The sequence below is a fragment of the Elephas maximus genome, chromosome X (genome assembly GCF_024166365.1).
Source record: "Elephas maximus indicus isolate mEleMax1 chromosome X, mEleMax1 primary haplotype, whole genome shotgun sequence".
Taxonomy (NCBI): Eukaryota; Metazoa; Chordata; class Mammalia; order Proboscidea; family Elephantidae; genus Elephas; species Elephas maximus.
Genome location: NC_064846.1, coordinates 89,871,116 through 89,889,128, shown reverse-complemented (window position 1 = coordinate 89,889,128; position 18,013 = coordinate 89,871,116). Strand labels below are relative to the sequence as shown.

The window sequence follows — 18,013 nt, the reverse complement described above, 5'->3', positions numbered from 1 at the left end:
CTAAGTCTAAGGTGTGTCTCTTGTAGGCAGCATATAGACGTATCGTGTTTCTTTATCCAGTCCGTGACTCTCTGTCTCTTTATTGGTGCATTTAGTCCATTTACATTCAGCGTAATTATAGATAAATAAGTTTTTAGTGCTGTCGTTTTGATGCCTTTTTGTGTCTGTTGTTGACAATTTCATTTTTCCACATACTTTTTTGTGCTGAGGCGTTTTTCTTAGTAAATTGTGAGATCCTCATTTTCATAGTGTTTGACTTTATGTTAGTTGAGTCGTTACGTTTTTCTTGGCTTTTATCTTGAGTTATAGAGTTGTTATACCTTTTTGTGGTTACCTTATTATTTACCCCTATTTTTCTAAGTAAAAACCTAACTTGTATTGTTCTATATCGCCTTGTATCACTCTCTATATGGCAGTTCAATGCCTCCTGTATTTAGTCCCTCTTTTTGATTATTGTGATCTTTTACCTATTGACTTCCATGATTCCGTTATGTGTATTTTTTTTTAATTAATCTTAATTTGTTTGTTTTTGTGATTTCCCTATTTGAGTTGATATAAGGACGTTCTGTTTTGTGACCTTGTGTTGTGCTGATATCTGATATTATTGGTTCTCTGACCAAACAATATCCTTTAGTATTTCTTGTAGCTTTGGTTTGGTTTTTTCAAATTCTCTAAACTTGTGTTTATCTGTAAATATCTTAATTTCACCTTCGTATTTCAGAGAGAGTTTTGCTGGATATATGATCCTTGGCTGGCAGTTTTTCTCCTTCAGTGTTCTGTATATGTCGTCCCATTCCCTTCTTGCCTGCATGGTTTCTGCTGAGTAGTCAGAACATATTCTTATTGATTCTCCCTTGAAGGAAACCTTTCTTTTCTCCCTGGCTGCTTTTAAAATTTTCTGTTTATCTTTCGTTTTGGTGAGTTTGATGATAATATGTCCTGGTGTTTTTCTTTTTGGATGAATCTTAAATGGGGTTCGATGAGCATCTTTGATAGATATCCTTTCGTCTTTCATGATGTCAGGGAAGTTTTCTGTCAGGAGTTCTTCAACTATTTTTCTGTGTTTTCTGTCCCCCCTCCCTGTTCTGGGACTCCAGTCACCCGCAGGTTATCCTTCTTGATACAGTCCCACATGATTCTTAGGGTTTCTTCATTTTTTTTAATTCTTTTATCTGATTTTTTTTCAGCTATGTTGGTGTTGTTTCCCTGGTCCTCCAGATGTCCCAGTCTGCATTCTAATTGGTCGAGTCTGCTTCTCTGACTTCCTATTGCGTTGTCTAATTCTGTAATTTTATTGTTAATCTTTTGGATTTCTACATGCTGTCTCTCTATGGATTCTTGCAACTTATTAATTTTTCCACTATGTTCTTGAATAATCTTTTTGAGTTCTTCAACAGTTTTATCGGTGTGTTCCTTGGCTTTTTCTGCAGTTATCCTAATTTCATTTGTGATATCTTTAAGCATTCTGTAAATTAGTTTTTTATATTCTGCATCTGATAATTCCAGGATTGTATCTTCATTTGGGAAAGATTTTGATTCTTTTGTTTGGGGGGTTGTAGAAGCTGTCATGGTCTGCTTCTTTAAGTGGTTTGATATGGATTGTTGTGTCCGAGCCATCACTGGGAAACTAGTTTTTCCAGAAAATCCGCTAAAAAAAATTGCAGTCAGATCCCTATCAGAGTTCTCCCTCTGGCTCAGGTTATTCGGATGTTAATGAAGCCGCCTGGGAGGGTGGGGGAGGGAACAGAGAGATAGGAGAGTAGCACCTCAGAATATAGCCAGAGTTGCTTGTCTTGCTTGGAATGACTATTATATCTGAGAATCCTGCGGGGCGCATCGCCTATGTGTGCTGGCTGTGTGGAGATTGCCCCCGGGGGGTCTGGCCCGCTGGAGTCACGGTCAGATCCTCCGCTTCCAGCCCCACGCCCGGCGTCAAGGCTCCCCTACTGGGACGGTGCACTCTCGACATTAAAATCAGTCGCTGCCTCCTGGGGACTTCTCGTCCCTCCAGCCACCTGGCCGTGCGCCCCCGCGAACCAGTTGGGCCCCCTCCCGGGGTTAGTTCAGATGGGTGGAGCAGCTCCCCGTGCTTGTGCCGTGACCGAGTGTCCCGGCTGGGTCGCTGTTCTCCCCGTTGCAATACCAGTCGCTGCCTACCGGGGACTTCTGCTACCGGCTGCATCCCACGCCGCCCGCGCGACCCAACTGGGCCCCCTCCCGGGGTTAGTTCAGGGGAGTGGAGCAGCTCTCCGTGTTTATGCCGTACCTGCGTCCAGTCCAAATCCCAGCGGGATGGTTCCCTGGCTGGGACGGTGCTCTCCCCGTTCCAAGACCAGTCACTGCCTCCCGGGGACTTCTCCTACCGGCTGCGTCCCACGCCGCCCGCGGAACCGGCTTGTCCCGCTCTCGGGGTTAGTTCAGGGGGGTGGAGCAGCTCTCTGTGCTTGTGCCGTACCTGACTGGTACGCTGGCTCCAGGCTCTGAAAACAATCGCTGCTTCCCCATATTAGTTCGTTCTCCGTCTCTAAATCTGTATTTGTTGTTCAGGGTTCGTAGATTGTTATGTATGTGATCGATTCACTTGTTTTTCCGTGTCTTTGTTGTAAGAGGGATCCGAGGTAGCGTCTGCCTAGTCCGCCATCTTGGCTCCGCCTCAGTATTTTATCTTTTTAGGGGCTATTATAAGTGGTATTGTTTTCCTGATTTCCTTTTTGCAGTTCTCTTTGTTTTTGTGTAGGACTCCGACCATTTTTTACATTGATCTTAGATTCTGCTACTATGTGGAATCTTTCTTTTAGTTCCAGGAGTTTTCTTTTGGAATATTTGGGGTTCTCTACATACAAGATTATATCACCTGGCAATAGGGATAGTTTTACTTTCTCCTTACCAATTTGGGTGCCCATTATTTTTTTTTCTTGACTTATTGCTCTAGCTAGAACTTTCAGCACAACATTAAATAGAAGAGCATCCTTGTCTTGTTCTTGTTCTCAGGGCAAATGATTTCAGCCTCCCTTTGTTGAGAAGGTTGTTGGCTGTTGGTTTTCTATGGATGCACTTTATTATGATGAAGAATTTCTTTTCTATTCCTATTTTCTGGATAGTTTTTTTTTTTTATGAGGAATGGTGCTAGACTTTATCAAATGCCTTTTTTGTGTTGATTGGGATGATCATGTGAATCTTTTGTTCTGTTTATGTTGTGGATCACGTCGATTGATAGATTTCTAACGTTGAACCATCTTTGCATACATGGTATGAATCCCACTTGGCTGTGGTGTATTATTACTATTTTTTATATGATCCTGAATTCTACTGGCTAGGAATTTGTTGAGAATGTTTGTATCTATATTCGTGAGAGACATTGGTGTGTATTTTTTTTTGTGGTGTCTTTGCCTGGCTTTGATATCTGGGTTATGCTGGCTTCATAGAATGAACATGGGAGTATTCCTTCCTTTTCCTTGCTATGAAATAGTTTGAGTAGTCCTGGCGTGAGCTCTTCTTTGAATGTTTGGTAGAATTTTCCAGTGAAGCTGTTCTACCCTGGACTTTTTTTTGTCATTGTTTCATTACCTCTTCTCTCCCTTCTCTTGTTATGGGCCTGTTCAGTTTTTCTGTGTCAGTTAGCATAGACTAGTTTTGCCTGTTTTTTAACCTTATCTAAATGGAATCATATAATATATAATCTTGTGTCTTACCTCTATTATTCAATATTGTATTTGTATGTCATTTCATGAAATTATAGTTTGTTCCTTCTTAATCCTGTATGGTATCCCATCCTATGCCTATGTCACACTAGAGATATTTTAGTTCATAAGTCAGTCTTGGAAGTTAATAAAGAACTATATGTGCTTTCCACCACTCTTCTATCAGTTTGTCATACTGTGATGACATATGTGATGCTCTGATGTTATTAGCTGTGCCACTGGTGTTTCAAATACCAGGTTGAACAGAGCACATCTTTCTTAGAACATCACTTTTTCTCAAAAGTTTGGAAAAAAGTTTTGAATACACTTTTAAAAGTAACCAATGGCAGTTATTTTGCACTTAGATTCTGTATTTCATTTCTTCTCTCAGAGAAATACAATCAAGTTGTATGAATTCTGTCATTAGAGAAGGAATTTATTAGTATGACTTAAAAAAATTACTTGATAGTAATAAAGTTGGTTGGTGTAGGTTTATCAAGTTCATATTTGAGGTTTAATGCATGTTTTTTGTTGTTAGTTGCTGGTGAGTCTGCTCCAACTCATGGTGACCCCATGTGCAACAGAATGAAATGCTGCCCAGTCATGTGCCATCCTCATGATCACTGGCATGCTTGAGTCCATTATTGTCGCATTTCTTCCAGCACTATATCAAAAAATATTATGCTGTGATCCATAAAGCTTTCATCAGCTGCTTTTCAGATGTAGATCACCAGACCTTTCTTTCTGGTCTTAGTCCGGAAGCCTTGCTGAAACCTGTCTAATTCCTTTTTTATATAATTAGAACCCCTACTGAGGATCACTGCATGTGAGTTAAATGATCAGTTTGAGAAGAGTAGGGTAGACATTAACTAGAGTTGAGGAAATATTAATTTCTTTAATGAAAGATTAGAAACAAAAATAATTAAGAGTAGGAATTATGTCTTTGTATCCTTCATACTTACTTGCACTCAATAATTCAATTGAATTGTTCTGAATGACAATACCATGAGTTAAAATTTCTCTACATAATATTTGTGTATTAAGTGAAGAATTTTTTTCTCATGAATTTCCTTAGAGCCTAGGATTTGAAGCTTCTTTGGTCAAGAAGGATCGATCAGCAAGTCACCTAGACCATAAACGAGAAATAAGACAGTAAGTATTTTTGGAGTGTTAGTAAAAAACAGATTTTACTAAAATGAGTCAAAGAAGAAATCAGTAGAGAAGAAAAAAATACTTAGAGTCAAATGAGAATGAAAACACAACATACTAAAACCTATGGGATGCAGTTAAGGCAGTACTAAGAGGGAACTTTATAGCAATAAACAGCTACATTAAAAAAGAAGTAACATCTCAAATAAATAATCTAACTCTACAGTTTGAAGAACTAGAAAAAAATATGTCTTAGTCATCTAGTGCTGCTATAACAGAAATACCACAAGCAGTTGGCTTTAACAAAGAGAAGTTTATTTCCTCACAGTAAAGTAAGCTAAATGTCCAAATTCAGGGCTTCAGCTCCATTGGAAGGCTTTCTTTCTCTCTCTCTCTCTCTCTCTCGGCCTTATCAGTCCTCTGGACTATGAGCTTCTCTGTGCAGGGACCCTGGGTCCAAAAGATGCACTCTACTCCTGTCACTGCTTTCTTGGTAGTATGAGGTCCCCGTGTCTCTCTGCTCGCTTCTCTCTTTTATATCTCGAAAGAGATTGCCTCAGGACACAATCTGATTTTGTAGAGTCCTGCCTCAACTAACACAACTGCTGCCCATCCTCCCTCATTAACATCATAGAGGCAGGATTTACAACATATAGGAAAATGACACAATACCAGGAATCATGGCCTAGACAAATTGATACACACATTTTTGGGGGGACATAATTCAATCCATGACAAAGTGCAGTGTAAGCCTATTGCTACCAGAAGAAAGGGAAATAATAAAGATCAGAGCAGAAATAAAAAAAAAATGAAATAGAGATAGGCAAACAGAATCAATGAAACTAGAAGTTGTTTTTTTGAAAAGATCAATAAAATCGACAAAACTTATGCTAGACTGAAACAGAACAAGAGAAGATGCAAATATCCAAAATTAGAAACAAAAGCAGGGGCATTGCACTCGATTGTACAGAAATAAAAAGGATCGTAAGACACTACTATGAACAGTTGTATTCCTCCAAATTAGATAACTTGGAGCAAATGGACAAATTCCTTGAAACACCTAAAGTCCCTACACTGACTCAAGAAGAAATAGTGGATCTCAACAGACCCATAACAAATGAAGAGACTGAATCAGTAATCAAAAATGGTGCCAGGCTAGTATTACTGTACATTTAGATCTAAGATTCCACAGAAGAATTCTGATCAAAGGGGGAAAATGTAGAACAGAATTTCAAATTCTCATGGACTTCAGACTTCCTGGAGACATGAAGGTTGGATGATCCCCTGAAATTTGCCCTGAGATAATCTTTAAACCTTAAACCAAAAATATCCCCTGAAGTCTTCTTAAAACCAAACAGTAGTTTAGCTTAGCTAGTAGAAATTTCTGCTTTGAGCATTACGCTTTTTTAAGAACTATATGGGATCACATTGACCACAGCAATTCGAAAGCTTAGATAGGAACCATAGGAGGCAGTGAATTTATGTTAATGGAGGAGGAGCAACTCAGAAAAGGAGGGTGAGAATGATTATGCAACTTGAAGAATGTAATCAGTGCCACTAAATGGTACATGCAGAAACTGTGGAATTGGTTTATGTTTTACTGTGTATATCCTCAATAACAACAACAAAATTAAATAATATATTAAAAAAATAGAAACAAAAACAAAAAACAACCTCCCAACAAAGAAAACTCCTGGACCAGATAGCTTGCTTTACTGGGGAATTCCATCAAACATTTATAGAAGTGGCTCCAATCTTATTTAAAATTTTCCAGAAAATAGAAGATGAGGGAACACTACCTAACTCATCCTATGATGCAAGCATTACCCTGATATCAAAGCCAGAAAAGACACCACAAGAAAACTACAGACCAATATCCTTAATGAATATAAATGCAAAACCAAACCAACTGCCGTGTAGTCAGTTCTGACTCATAGCGACCCTAATGGATATAGGTACAAAAATTCTGAATAAAATACTAGCAATTCAAATCTAAAAAACAGATTTTGACTCCTACTTACAAATTTAGCATCTTGTTAGAATGTCAGTTTTTACTATATTATTCTTATACTGGGTAGAGTGGTCACAACTTACTGTATTTGTCTGTATTACAGTCTTGAACTAAAGTTCTTACTAAAAGGATTTTTCTGTTCTTATTTTTTCTGTCTTAGATGGAGACGATCCTTTCTAGTGAGCCTGTTTTTTTGTATTCCTGTAATGGGGCTAATGATATATATGATGGTTATGGACCGCTACCTTGCAGCTCTTCACCACAATCAGACCATGAGTCAGGAAGAAATGATCAACATTCATTCTTCTATGTTCTTGGAGCACCAGATCCTGCCAGGATTGTCCATTATGAATTTGCTATCCTTTTTGTTGTGTGTACCTGTACAGGCAAGTTAACTGTTAGCAAGTGTATTTGTTAATAATGATAATAGCCAAAATGTAGCAGGCAATGTTATTTTCAGCTGCAAAACAGATATTAGTCCGAAGTCTGATTATTTTATGCTGGATGCTTGACAGAAATAATCTTAAACCGAGTAGTTATTTTAACGTCAGTAATAGATTCTATTTAACCCCTAAGAATACTGTTTAACGATAAAGCAGGGAGAACAAAGTTTCAAGATTTTTGGAGTGGTATTGATACCTGCCATTACACATACTTTCTATACGTTATTTCGCCCTGGTACTTGAGTTCATTACTTTCTGTATGTTTTGAACCCTTATTTTGAGATAAACTTTTTACTGTGGAACATTTCCACCTAATAAATAGATACTTTTACCTGATCCCTATAAAAGGCAATAGAAGTTTTAAAAACACCTTAGTATATTTTTCTATACCAATGAAAAATAAGCTTTCCAGTTATGTTTACCTAGAAGAACAGCCAACAGATCTGATAGATTGTGATATACCACTTAGGTTGAGTTTTGGAAAGTGGGAGGTCAGTTTTATATAGAAAATCCTTGTTAAAACAATGTAATTCTTTCCCTAGTTTTTGTTTTTGGTATCATAAAAAAAAAAATCTAAGAACCATCTGACTTTCTTTATGTTATGGAATATCCATGGGATCATAGGGGGCATTCCTCCAGAGCATGAAACAAAAGATTGTCGTGCAGCAATTTGAATATTTCCCTCCACACAGGCATAATGCTAAAATACAAACAGTATTGTTTCAGCTTAAAAATCTCCCCTTATTTTTTTTTATTGTTTATGGATTAAATAAAGGCCAAAGAAAGTTAATAATGATACTTTACCATTGTTATTGAGGTATATATGTGAATTTCACCACTTAAAAAATTCAGTGATTATCGTTCCTGTATTGCAGTTTTTCGGAGGCTGGTATTTCTACATTCAGGCTTACAAAGCGCTGAAGCATAAGGCTGCAAATATGGATGTGCTGATTGTGCTGGCAACTACCATCGCGTTTGCCTATTCTTTGGTTATTCTTCTGGTTGCAATGTGTGAGAGAGCCAAAGTGAATCCTATTACATTCTTTGACACACCTCCTATGCTGTTTGTGTTTATTGCATTAGGTCGGTGGCTGGAACATATAGCAAAGGTAAAGTAAGAAAGGTGACATTTCTTTAAATATTGGGTGAATAAATGACCATGATAATTTCTAGACCAATTATTGGAAATGTACATTGGTTTATGTAGTTAACCATTTAGTGAAAGAAGTATTTTTGTTAAATATTCCTTTAGAAGATTTACCAAATTTATGGAATACTGAAATAGTACAGTATGTCTGTGTTTAAGAGAGACATTTGATAAGTACCTGTGATTTATCTCATATCACGTTATTAATTGAAAAATTGATGTGACAGTAAGTTTAAAATAATGATGGAAAAAATTCACCCATAGTCCCATGCTATAATGTTAATTATTTTCTAATCCTGTTCCACGTGCCTTTATAGTTTATAGAGTTGCAAACGTAGAATACATACTACTTTTTACTTTTAACACTAACATTTTTCTCTGATAATTTAGTCTAGATCATTATTTGATATTTCTGACTAATATTCTGTCAGTATGCTGTAATTTACTAAACATTCTGGTTTTGTTCTCAAATGTTTCCAATTTTTTTTTGTTTTAGATAATCCTGCATCGCACACTCTCACGTGTAATAGTCAATAGTATCTTAGGATAAAATTACACAGGATATCACTACTAGGTTAAAGGACACATGTTTTTTTATGGCTTATGCTACAAGTCGTAACAGTTTTATAGTGCTGGCATGAATATGTCAGTGAACTCATTCTGCTACAACTTCATCGGCATTGAGTCTTATCTAAGTTCTTGCTAAGTTAGTGGCTTTAAATGGTATTTTAGGGTTGATTTTAGTGTACATTTCTTTCATTAATTGCAGGATAAACATTTTTCCATGCATTAGGTGTTTATATTTCCTCTTAAATGAATTACCTTTTCATGTCCTTTGTATAAATTGTGTTCCTAATATTTTTCTTATTTATTTCTTTAGAAATTATACCTAATAAAACTTTAAAAATATTTTGTGTAGTTCATATTTCTGAAGTGAAAAAGTTTCTGACTTGAAAAAATTATCATTTTTAAAGCCATCTTTTGAGTAAATGCTAAAGGTTGTATCTTTATTTAAGACCAGAACTTTTTCTTCCTTAGCATTGTGAACATGTTTGTTTTAATTTGTAGGGCAAAACATCGGAGGCTCTTGCAAAGCTAATTTCACTGCAAGCTACGGAAGCAACGATTGTAACATTTGACTCTGATAATATCCTTCTGAGGTATTTGTCTTCATTGTTCCCCCCTCTCTCTTTGAACTTCTCATGTAAAATTTCAAATATACACAGAAGTAGAGACAAGAGTATAATGAACCCACATAATCTGCCTGCCAGTTTCATCAGTTATCCACATTTTGCCACTCTTATTTCTTCTATTTTATTTTCCTTCCTATTGCTGCTGCAGTATTTTAAAGCAAATTAAAACATTAAAATAAAACATGTTCATATTTAACTATAATACCATATCACACCTAACATAATTAACAATAATTCCTTAATATCATCTAGTAACGAGTCCATATTCACATTCCTCCAGTTGTCTCCAAAATACTTTTTTAAGTCTCTCTTGTTTGAAAAAGAATTTTAAAGAAAGCCCGTGCATTTGACTCTCATCCTTCTTAGGCCTCTCTTAATTTAGAACAAACAGTTCCTCTCTTTCTGTCTCCTTTTTTCCACATAATTGACTTGTCAGAGAAACCTCCGTCAGTTGTCCTGTAGAAGGTCCCACAGTCTGAATTTGTCTCCTTGGCTCATTGTGGTGTCATTTAACTTGATCTTTGCCTCTTGTGTTACCTGTAATCTGGAAGTTAGAGCTAAAGGCTTGATTAGGTTTAGTTCTTTTGTATTTCTCATTTTTATATTCATAAAATTGTTTAGGTAAATTAAAAAACCCAAGATCAAACCCACTGCTGTTGAGTTGATTCTGACTCATGGCGGCACCATGAGTTACAGAGTAGAACTGCTCCATAGGGTTTTCTTGTCTGTAATCATTACGGAAGCAGATAATCAGGCCTTTGTTCTGTGGCACTGCTGGGTGGGTTAGAACTGCCAACCTTTAGATCAGTAGTCGCGAGCAAACCGTTTGTGCCACCCAGGGACTGTAAGCAAACTTATACAATGAATGAATTACTCAGTTGAATAAAATCCATTACGTTATTTTTTAAAGCTTTCATTTATTTGTTCAGTAACTATTTAACAAATATTTAGAGGGCCTACTTTGTACCATGAGACATTGGTGGTCCATTGGTAGAATTCTCACCTTACACGCAGGAGTTCCCGGTTTGATTCCTGGCTGTATGCACAGCCTCATGCGCAGCTACCACCCGTCTGTCAGTGGAGGCTTGCATGTGGCTATGATGCTTGAACAGGTTCAGTGGAACTTCCAGAATAAGGCAGACTAGGAAGAAGGGCCTGACAATACTTCTAAAAATCAGCCAGTGAAAACCCTATGGATCACAATGGCCCAATCAGATTGGGCAGTATCTTGTTCCGTTGTGCGTGTGGTTGCCATGAGTGGGGGGATGACTTGACATCGGCTAACAACAACAACTTTGTGCCAGGTACTGTGCTGTTCATCAACAGTGAACAGGACAAATGTAGTAGTTCCTAGTGTTAAATGTTGATTCTAGCTTCTCTTGGTAGTAATTATGGAGCTACATGCTTTTCATGTTAATTTATTTTCAGTGAAGAACAAGTGGATGTGGAACTTGTACAACGTGGAGACATCATTAAAGTGGTTCCAGGAGGCAAATTTCCAGTGGATGGTCGTGTTATTGAAGGACATTCTATGGTAGATGAGTCCCTTATCACAGGTGTGTTCTTACAGAGGATCATGACATGAAAGTGAAGTTAATCCAAGTTGTTAATGAAAAATAGCTATGAAAAGTGAAGAGCTTTGTGTAGAAACTATGGGATGTGTAAATTATGAGCAGTGAGAGAATATGAGTTCTTTTTAAGGCTGTATTAAACTAGTCTCCTCAGATTATTTTGTGGTTGTGGTTATGTTATTGAAGGCCCTTTTCACTGGAGTTGTTAATTACTAGAATGTATAATGAAAGGAAATTGTCTTGGTCTGCTGTAGAGCCTGGTAGACTTTGGCATATTTTCCTGGGCAAGTACCTATTCTGTCTTCCTGCCCTCAAGATTGGTCTAGTCTGAGCTGGAATAGGACTTCAGGCTTCCACATCAGGGTTCAAGCTCTAAGACAGTAGGCCTGGAGTGGTCTTAGAGATCTTAGATAACTAAGTCAATCTAGAATAGAATCAAAATAACACCTTTTTACCTTAACCCTCAGAATAGTCCCAGAAGGGGCTTGTCCTATAGACTGTGTGGAATTAATTTAGGATGTTGTGTTTCTCAGTAGGGGCACTATTGCTAGTTCGGACAGGACAATTCTTAGTTCTGGGGGACTGTCTTACACCTTGTAGTACATTTAGTATCTTTGACCCTGGCCCACTGAATTTCAGTATAAGTATCCCATGCCCCCCAGTCATTATTATAAGCAAAAATTCCCTTCCGCGTTTCCAAATGCTCCTTAGAAACAGGTTGAGAACCAACGATCTAGGTCTAAGGTGGCTCTCCTGAAGTATCTCCCAATAAGAGCAAATATGTTAGGTTTTTCTAGTTTAAGATGTGAATCCCTGGGTTTGGCCTAGAACTGACATAAAGAAAAGAGGAGGCAGCATCACCTAGGCATTTGTCTAGTTTCTATTTCATGAAGTAAGAATCTCCTTTCTAAATATTTTTTTGAGAATTAACAAATAACAATGTGTTTGTGTTAGTGTTCATTTATGCTGCCTAAATCTATCTTTACTTCTCATACAGGGGAGGCAATGCCTGTAGCTAAGAAATCTGGCAGTACGGTAATCGCTGGCTCCATTAACCAGAATGGGTCACTACTTATCCGAGCAACTCATGTTGGAGCAGATACAACTCTTTCTCAAATTGTGAAACTTGTGGAGGAAGCACAAACATCAAAGGTAACTTAAGTGCCTAGGTGAAAGATTGTTCTCTTTAAAGCCCTCTCGGCATAAATCTTGGTCTAGTTTTTATATTTTCCTTTGACATGTTGTTATTTTTTTAATTCTAGGCTCCTATCCAGCAGTTTGCAGACAAACTGAGTGGCTACTTTGTTCCTTTTATTGTTATCATTTCCATTGCTACCCTCTTGGTTTGGATAATAATTGGATTTCTTAATTTTGAAATTGTGGAAACCTTCTTTCCTGTAAGTGACTTGTAAGAAGTCTTTACTATGTATGAAAGAGTTTGTGAATCTTTTTTGTAAGTAATTAAGTGGAAAATAACTTTAATAATTACCAGTATGTTTAAGGGGCTAGAATTGGAGGGTGATAAGAATAACATTTGTATTTCTGAAAGTACAAAAGGTGGTTTCTTTTCAGAAAGATTTTTTTCATATGATTTGTGATTTTCCAAAAGCAAGTACTGAACTTTTACATTTTATACTTAACCTCATTTCCAGCATTATTTTACTTTCCTAAATAACTAAGATATATTGAGGAAAACCTCAGGATCTCAGCTCTGCCACTTGCCTTCAGTATGATCTTAATTTCTCTCTGAGGTTCATTTTCTTTATCTATGAAATGAGGTTTTAACAGTACCCATTCTGCATAACTCAAAGTTGTGTTAAGTAAGGTAATATATTAGGAACACTTTGTAATTTATTAAGTGCTTTATAAATATAAGATAGTATTATTGTCTGCTCATCTAGTTCTATGATAGTCTCTAAAGTATGGTGTTATAAAGTGGTAATACTCAGTAGATCTAGCCTGTGCCTCAAATTAGATATATAACCTTTAAGCCATTGCTTTTATCCTCAGTTTTCTCATCTGTAAAATAGGGATAATAATACCTAAGTTATAAGATTGGAGTTAGTGTAGATGAAAGTATACAACATATGTGAAAACATACACAAATGACATATATGAAAGCATAACACTAGATAGCTATGAAAGTTCCTTCCAACTCTGTTTTTATATAAACATCTAATCTAAGATGAACATTTAGTTTAAGTACTTGAAAAGTTAGTAAGAACCTAACACTCTAAAACCATTACTACTAACAAAGGCTTACTTTGTTGTGTTTCTTTTATTTAAAAAAATGCCATATCGTTTCACTGTCCCTTCAATTATAGAACAAGTAGAATCATAGGAATTATAAATCTCTTCCGTGTTCTGGTCATTCGTGTAATATAAAAAGGTTTCTTCAAGTGATTCACATTGGTTAAGTACACACTGAACAAGAAGATTGCCGGGAAGTGTTTTGTCACATGTGTCCTACAAGAATTTTTCTCATGGGTTCCTGGGGGTCTTAGGAGATTTCCCCTAAAAATGTCAATCGTATTTACCCACATGAACAAGTACTCAATGCCACTGAGAGTTTAACTAGCATATATACTCATTTCATAATGTTATGTCCGAAGGGATTTTGTCGAACAGTGATTAAGCTCCCTTCTCATGACAAGTGACCTTTTTTTTCTTTTTTCATTGTCTCTAAAGAATAGCGTGCAAGCAGATTCATGGACTTAGTATACAGAAATTCAGAATTCTACTATTTGTTCAGAATTACATCTGCTGAGAATTATGTCACGTTTTCAGCTATCCTTGAGAGTCTGTAATAAAAAGTTATTTCCAACATGAGGCAAAAAAAGCTGAATTTTGTGTTTCTTGTAACTCTGGAACAGTTTGTAACTATGGAATCATCAAAAATGAAATCTTGATCTTGAAACTGTGACCTGTTTGCCCTGTGTCACAATTTCTTATATTTATATATAAGTGTTTAAAATGTGTTTTTCTTACTAGTCACTAAAATGTGTATGTTGGTAGCTAGGTAGGGTATATATGACTTCAAAATTGTGAGTTTATTTAAGTAGGGTTAAATTTTGTTCCTTTTGTTTTGTACAACTCTAAATCAGTAACCAAAATTTATGCCTTTCTTCTGTAGGGCTACAATAGAAGTATCTCTCAAACAGAAACGATAATACGCTTTGCTTTTCAAGCCTCTATCACAGTTCTGTGCATTGCATGCCCCTGTTCACTGGGTCTGGCCACTCCAACTGCTGTGATGGTGGGTACAGGAGTAGGTGCTCAAAATGGCATACTAATCAAAGGTGGAGAACCATTGGAGATGGCTCATAAGGTAAGATAGCTCCCAGAGCTAAGAATAGTCCTGTCTGACATAGCAATAGTGTCCCTACTGAGAAACACAGCACCCTCAATTTATTTCACATGGTTCATAAGATGGGCAGGAAGACAGAATAGGTACTTGTCCAGGAAAATTTGCCAGAATTTCTCGGGCTTCTAACCTATTTGTGTATGACTCCATGCTTGTGTTTTTCAAAGGGGGAGTGCTTATAATTATATTTCAGCTTCTTTGCCTTTGCTGCCATCAGCTGGCAGTTTCGAGCTATGACGTCAAGAATATAATCCAATCCATGATCTCTCTCATAGTAGGATTTTCATAATAATCTCAATCAAGTCTACTTGACTTCAACTAAAACCGTATTTCTACTACTATAAGCTTATTATGAAGATATAAACTATATACAAACGCATGCAGTAAACAGAACACAGCTTGGAACAAATTTAGAACCTCATCTAGCCAGTGGATTCAGGCTATTAATTAGATTTTTATTTTGATAAAATTTCAAACTTAAAAGTTGCAAGAATAGTACAAAGAACTTACGTATACCCTTTACTCAGATTCCCCAGTTATTTTCATTTTCCCCTATTTCCTCTCTCATTTTCTTTGTCTCTTTCTCTGTCTTACACACACACACGTGCACGTGCGCACCACTCACACACATTTTTCCTGGATCATTTTAAAATGGATTCCAGTTATCAAGCCCCTTTACTGTTAAAGTAGTTCAGTGTGTTTCCTAAGAACAAGGACATTCTCTTACATAACCACAGTACAATTATCAAAATCAAGGAATTAGTATTGATATAATACCATTATCTATAATTTATGTCCCAATTTCCTCAGTTGTCTTAGTAATGTCCTTTATAGCCATTTTTTCTCTTGTTGAGAATCATACTTTGCATTTAGTTGTCATGCCTCTTTCATCTTGATTCCTCAGGCTATTCATTTTTCAGGGTTCATATTTCCAAGTTTTCTAAGAGGCTCTGTAATACCAGACTCTTCTCTTTTTCTTACCTGGGCTGTTTCCCTCATTGGTTCCCTGAGCTGTCTCATCTCTCTGTAATGTACACCCAGTATAACCAAAGCAACCCAACAGGTCTTGTCTGATGCTGACTTCAGTCTAATTAACTTTTCTGCCTACTGCCCAGTTTTCCCCAACTGACCTAGAATTTATTAGTATTAACAGCCTTTCTGTTTTCCCTGAAGGCACTAGAGGTGTCTCTTAATTAGCTTTTAAGAGTCAACCCTTAACAGTTAGCTCTAATTGTTTAACATATACCCATAGTCATTTAGCATGATTTGATTAGTTGTTGAACATTTGCAAATGAGAACTATTAGCTGTAACTAAAAGTATTTCTTCCCTAATTCTCCCTTTTGTTTTCCCAAAGACATTCAATGGGTTAGCTTATTAAGAGACAAAATAGTAATCTGTTTGCCAAAGTAAACCTTTGTCACATTTCTGGAAAGATGGAAACCCTGGTGGTGTAGTGGTTAAGTGCTACGGCTGCTAACTAAGAGGTCGGCAGTTTGAATCTGCCAGGAGCTCCTTGGAAACTCTACAGGGCAGTTCTACTCTGTCCTATAGGGTCGCTATGAGTTGGAATTGACTCGACGGCATTGGGTTTTTTTGGTTTGGAAAGATGATATTAAGGATTATCAAGTTATGTGGGTGTACTGTATTTTCATTTTCCTACAGGTAAAAGTGGTAGTATTTGATAAGACTGGAACCATTACCCATGGAACCCCAGTAGTGAATCAAGTAAAGGTGCTAGTGGAAAGTAACAGAATACCACGCAATAAGATCTTGGCCATTGTGGGAACTGCTGAAAGTAACAGTGAACACCCTCTAGGAGCAGCAGTAACCAAATACTGCAAGCAGGTACAGTTTTTTTTCCTTGCTTATTAGTGTAATCATCTTTCCAGGAATCACCCAAAGATCAAATCAGGTATAAAAAATAGAAAACCATTATAATCAGAGCCACGATAGATGAATCCTGATACAATGGGAGAAGAATGTGGAACAGAACCTCAAATTCCTAAAAAACAAGCAAAGAAACAAACAAACAAAAACAGACTTATTGGACTGGTTGAGACTGGAGGACTCCCCAAGGTTATTGCCCTGAGATACTCTTCAAAACTTGAGCCCCTGAGGTCACCTGGTAGCTAAATAACATATTGGCCCCCAAAATAGTGAATATCACCTATATGAGACCAAATGATCAACAATACTTTAAAACAAAGATGAGAATGTAAGGGGGCAGGGAAACTAGATTAATGGAAAAGGAATAACCAAAATGGGATTAATGAGAATGTTCACACACTGTGAAGAATGTAACCAATGTCACTGAAAAAGTTATGTAGAAATTGCTGATTGGGAACCTAAACTGCTGGACAAATCTTCACCAAAAACACAATAAAATATTATTTAAAAACAAAAAACAGAAGGCCAGCCTGGTGTTCGACTATGATGTATAGTTGGTATGAGGCTGGAGACTTGTATTTTCTCACTTAATTTTATGTCTTAGTTTCTTCATATAGAAAAGTATAACTATGAAAATGAAAATTGCTTGTAATCCTACCACACAGATAACCTCTGTTGATGTAAAAAATTAATAATAGAAGTAATACTATTTATGGTAGAAAATGCAGATTGGTCAGAATTACATAATGAAAAGTAAAAGCCTCATTCCCCACCTTCTTTCATAATTCCTCTCTCTAAAGTTTCACAATCGTTAACCTGTTAATGGTTTTTAAGGAGCCCTGGTGGCGCAATGGTTGAGTGCTTGGCTGCTAACCAAAAGGTTGGCGCTTCAAACCCTCCAGTGGCACTGCAGGAGAAAGATGTGGCAGTCTACTTCTGTAAAGATTTAAAGCCTCAGAAACCCTGTGGGGCAGTTCTGCCCTGTCCCATAAGGTCGCTGTGAGTTAGAATTGACTTGACAGCAATGGGTTTGGTTTTGGCCTTAACAGTTTTTAAAATAATAACTTTATTAATATATAATTCACATACCATAAAGTTCACCTTTTTAAAGTATACAATTTAATGGTTTTTAATATATTCACAAAGTTGTACATCTGTTAACAGTTTTTAAATGCATATACCAGCATACATATTTATTTATTACTGTTTGTTTAAACTCTACGTAGAAAGATCACACAGTGACTACTTCTTGGTACATTTTAAAATAATTTTATTAAATGATTTTTCCATATCAAGACATACAGATCTGCCTTGTTTTTGATGTGTAATTGGTTGGGAGTCTTTGGTTTTGTTTTTCACTCTTACAACGCTACAGTGAACATCCTTGTCAGATTTTGCAAATTTATGTCTGCGTTAAGTGCCTGTTAATGTAATTGGTAGATCAGAGGATACACAAGGCTAAATTTAGATGAATATTACAACACCCATATGATAAATATTACTAATACCTACATAAACGGTTGTTTCAGTTTATACTTTCACCAGAAGTTAAGAGTGCCCATTTTCC

The 18,013-nt window shown here is 36.7% G+C and overlaps 1 protein-coding gene across 3 annotated transcripts in view; it reads left to right on the top strand.

Moving 5' to 3' along the window:
• Positions 1 to 18,013, top strand: part of ATP7A (ATPase copper transporting alpha) — a 210,446-nt gene that overhangs the window by 139,709 nt on the left and 52,724 nt on the right. For 2 of the 3 annotated variants that reach the window (XM_049873290.1, XM_049873292.1), the window contains exons 8-16: positions 4,756 to 4,832; positions 7,001 to 7,226; positions 8,159 to 8,392; positions 9,499 to 9,590; positions 11,052 to 11,179; positions 12,192 to 12,346; positions 12,457 to 12,591; positions 14,328 to 14,522; positions 16,222 to 16,404. In XM_049873290.1, coding sequence (XP_049729247.1) covers positions 4,756 to 4,832; positions 7,001 to 7,226; positions 8,159 to 8,392; positions 9,499 to 9,590; positions 11,052 to 11,179; positions 12,192 to 12,346; positions 12,457 to 12,591; positions 14,328 to 14,522; positions 16,222 to 16,404 — 1,425 coding nt within the window. The remainder of the gene's footprint in view (positions 1 to 4,755; positions 4,833 to 7,000; positions 7,227 to 8,158; positions 8,393 to 9,498; positions 9,591 to 11,051; positions 11,180 to 12,191; positions 12,347 to 12,456; positions 12,592 to 14,327; positions 14,523 to 16,221; positions 16,405 to 18,013) is intronic. The other variant, XM_049873291.1, reaches the window with a different exon arrangement.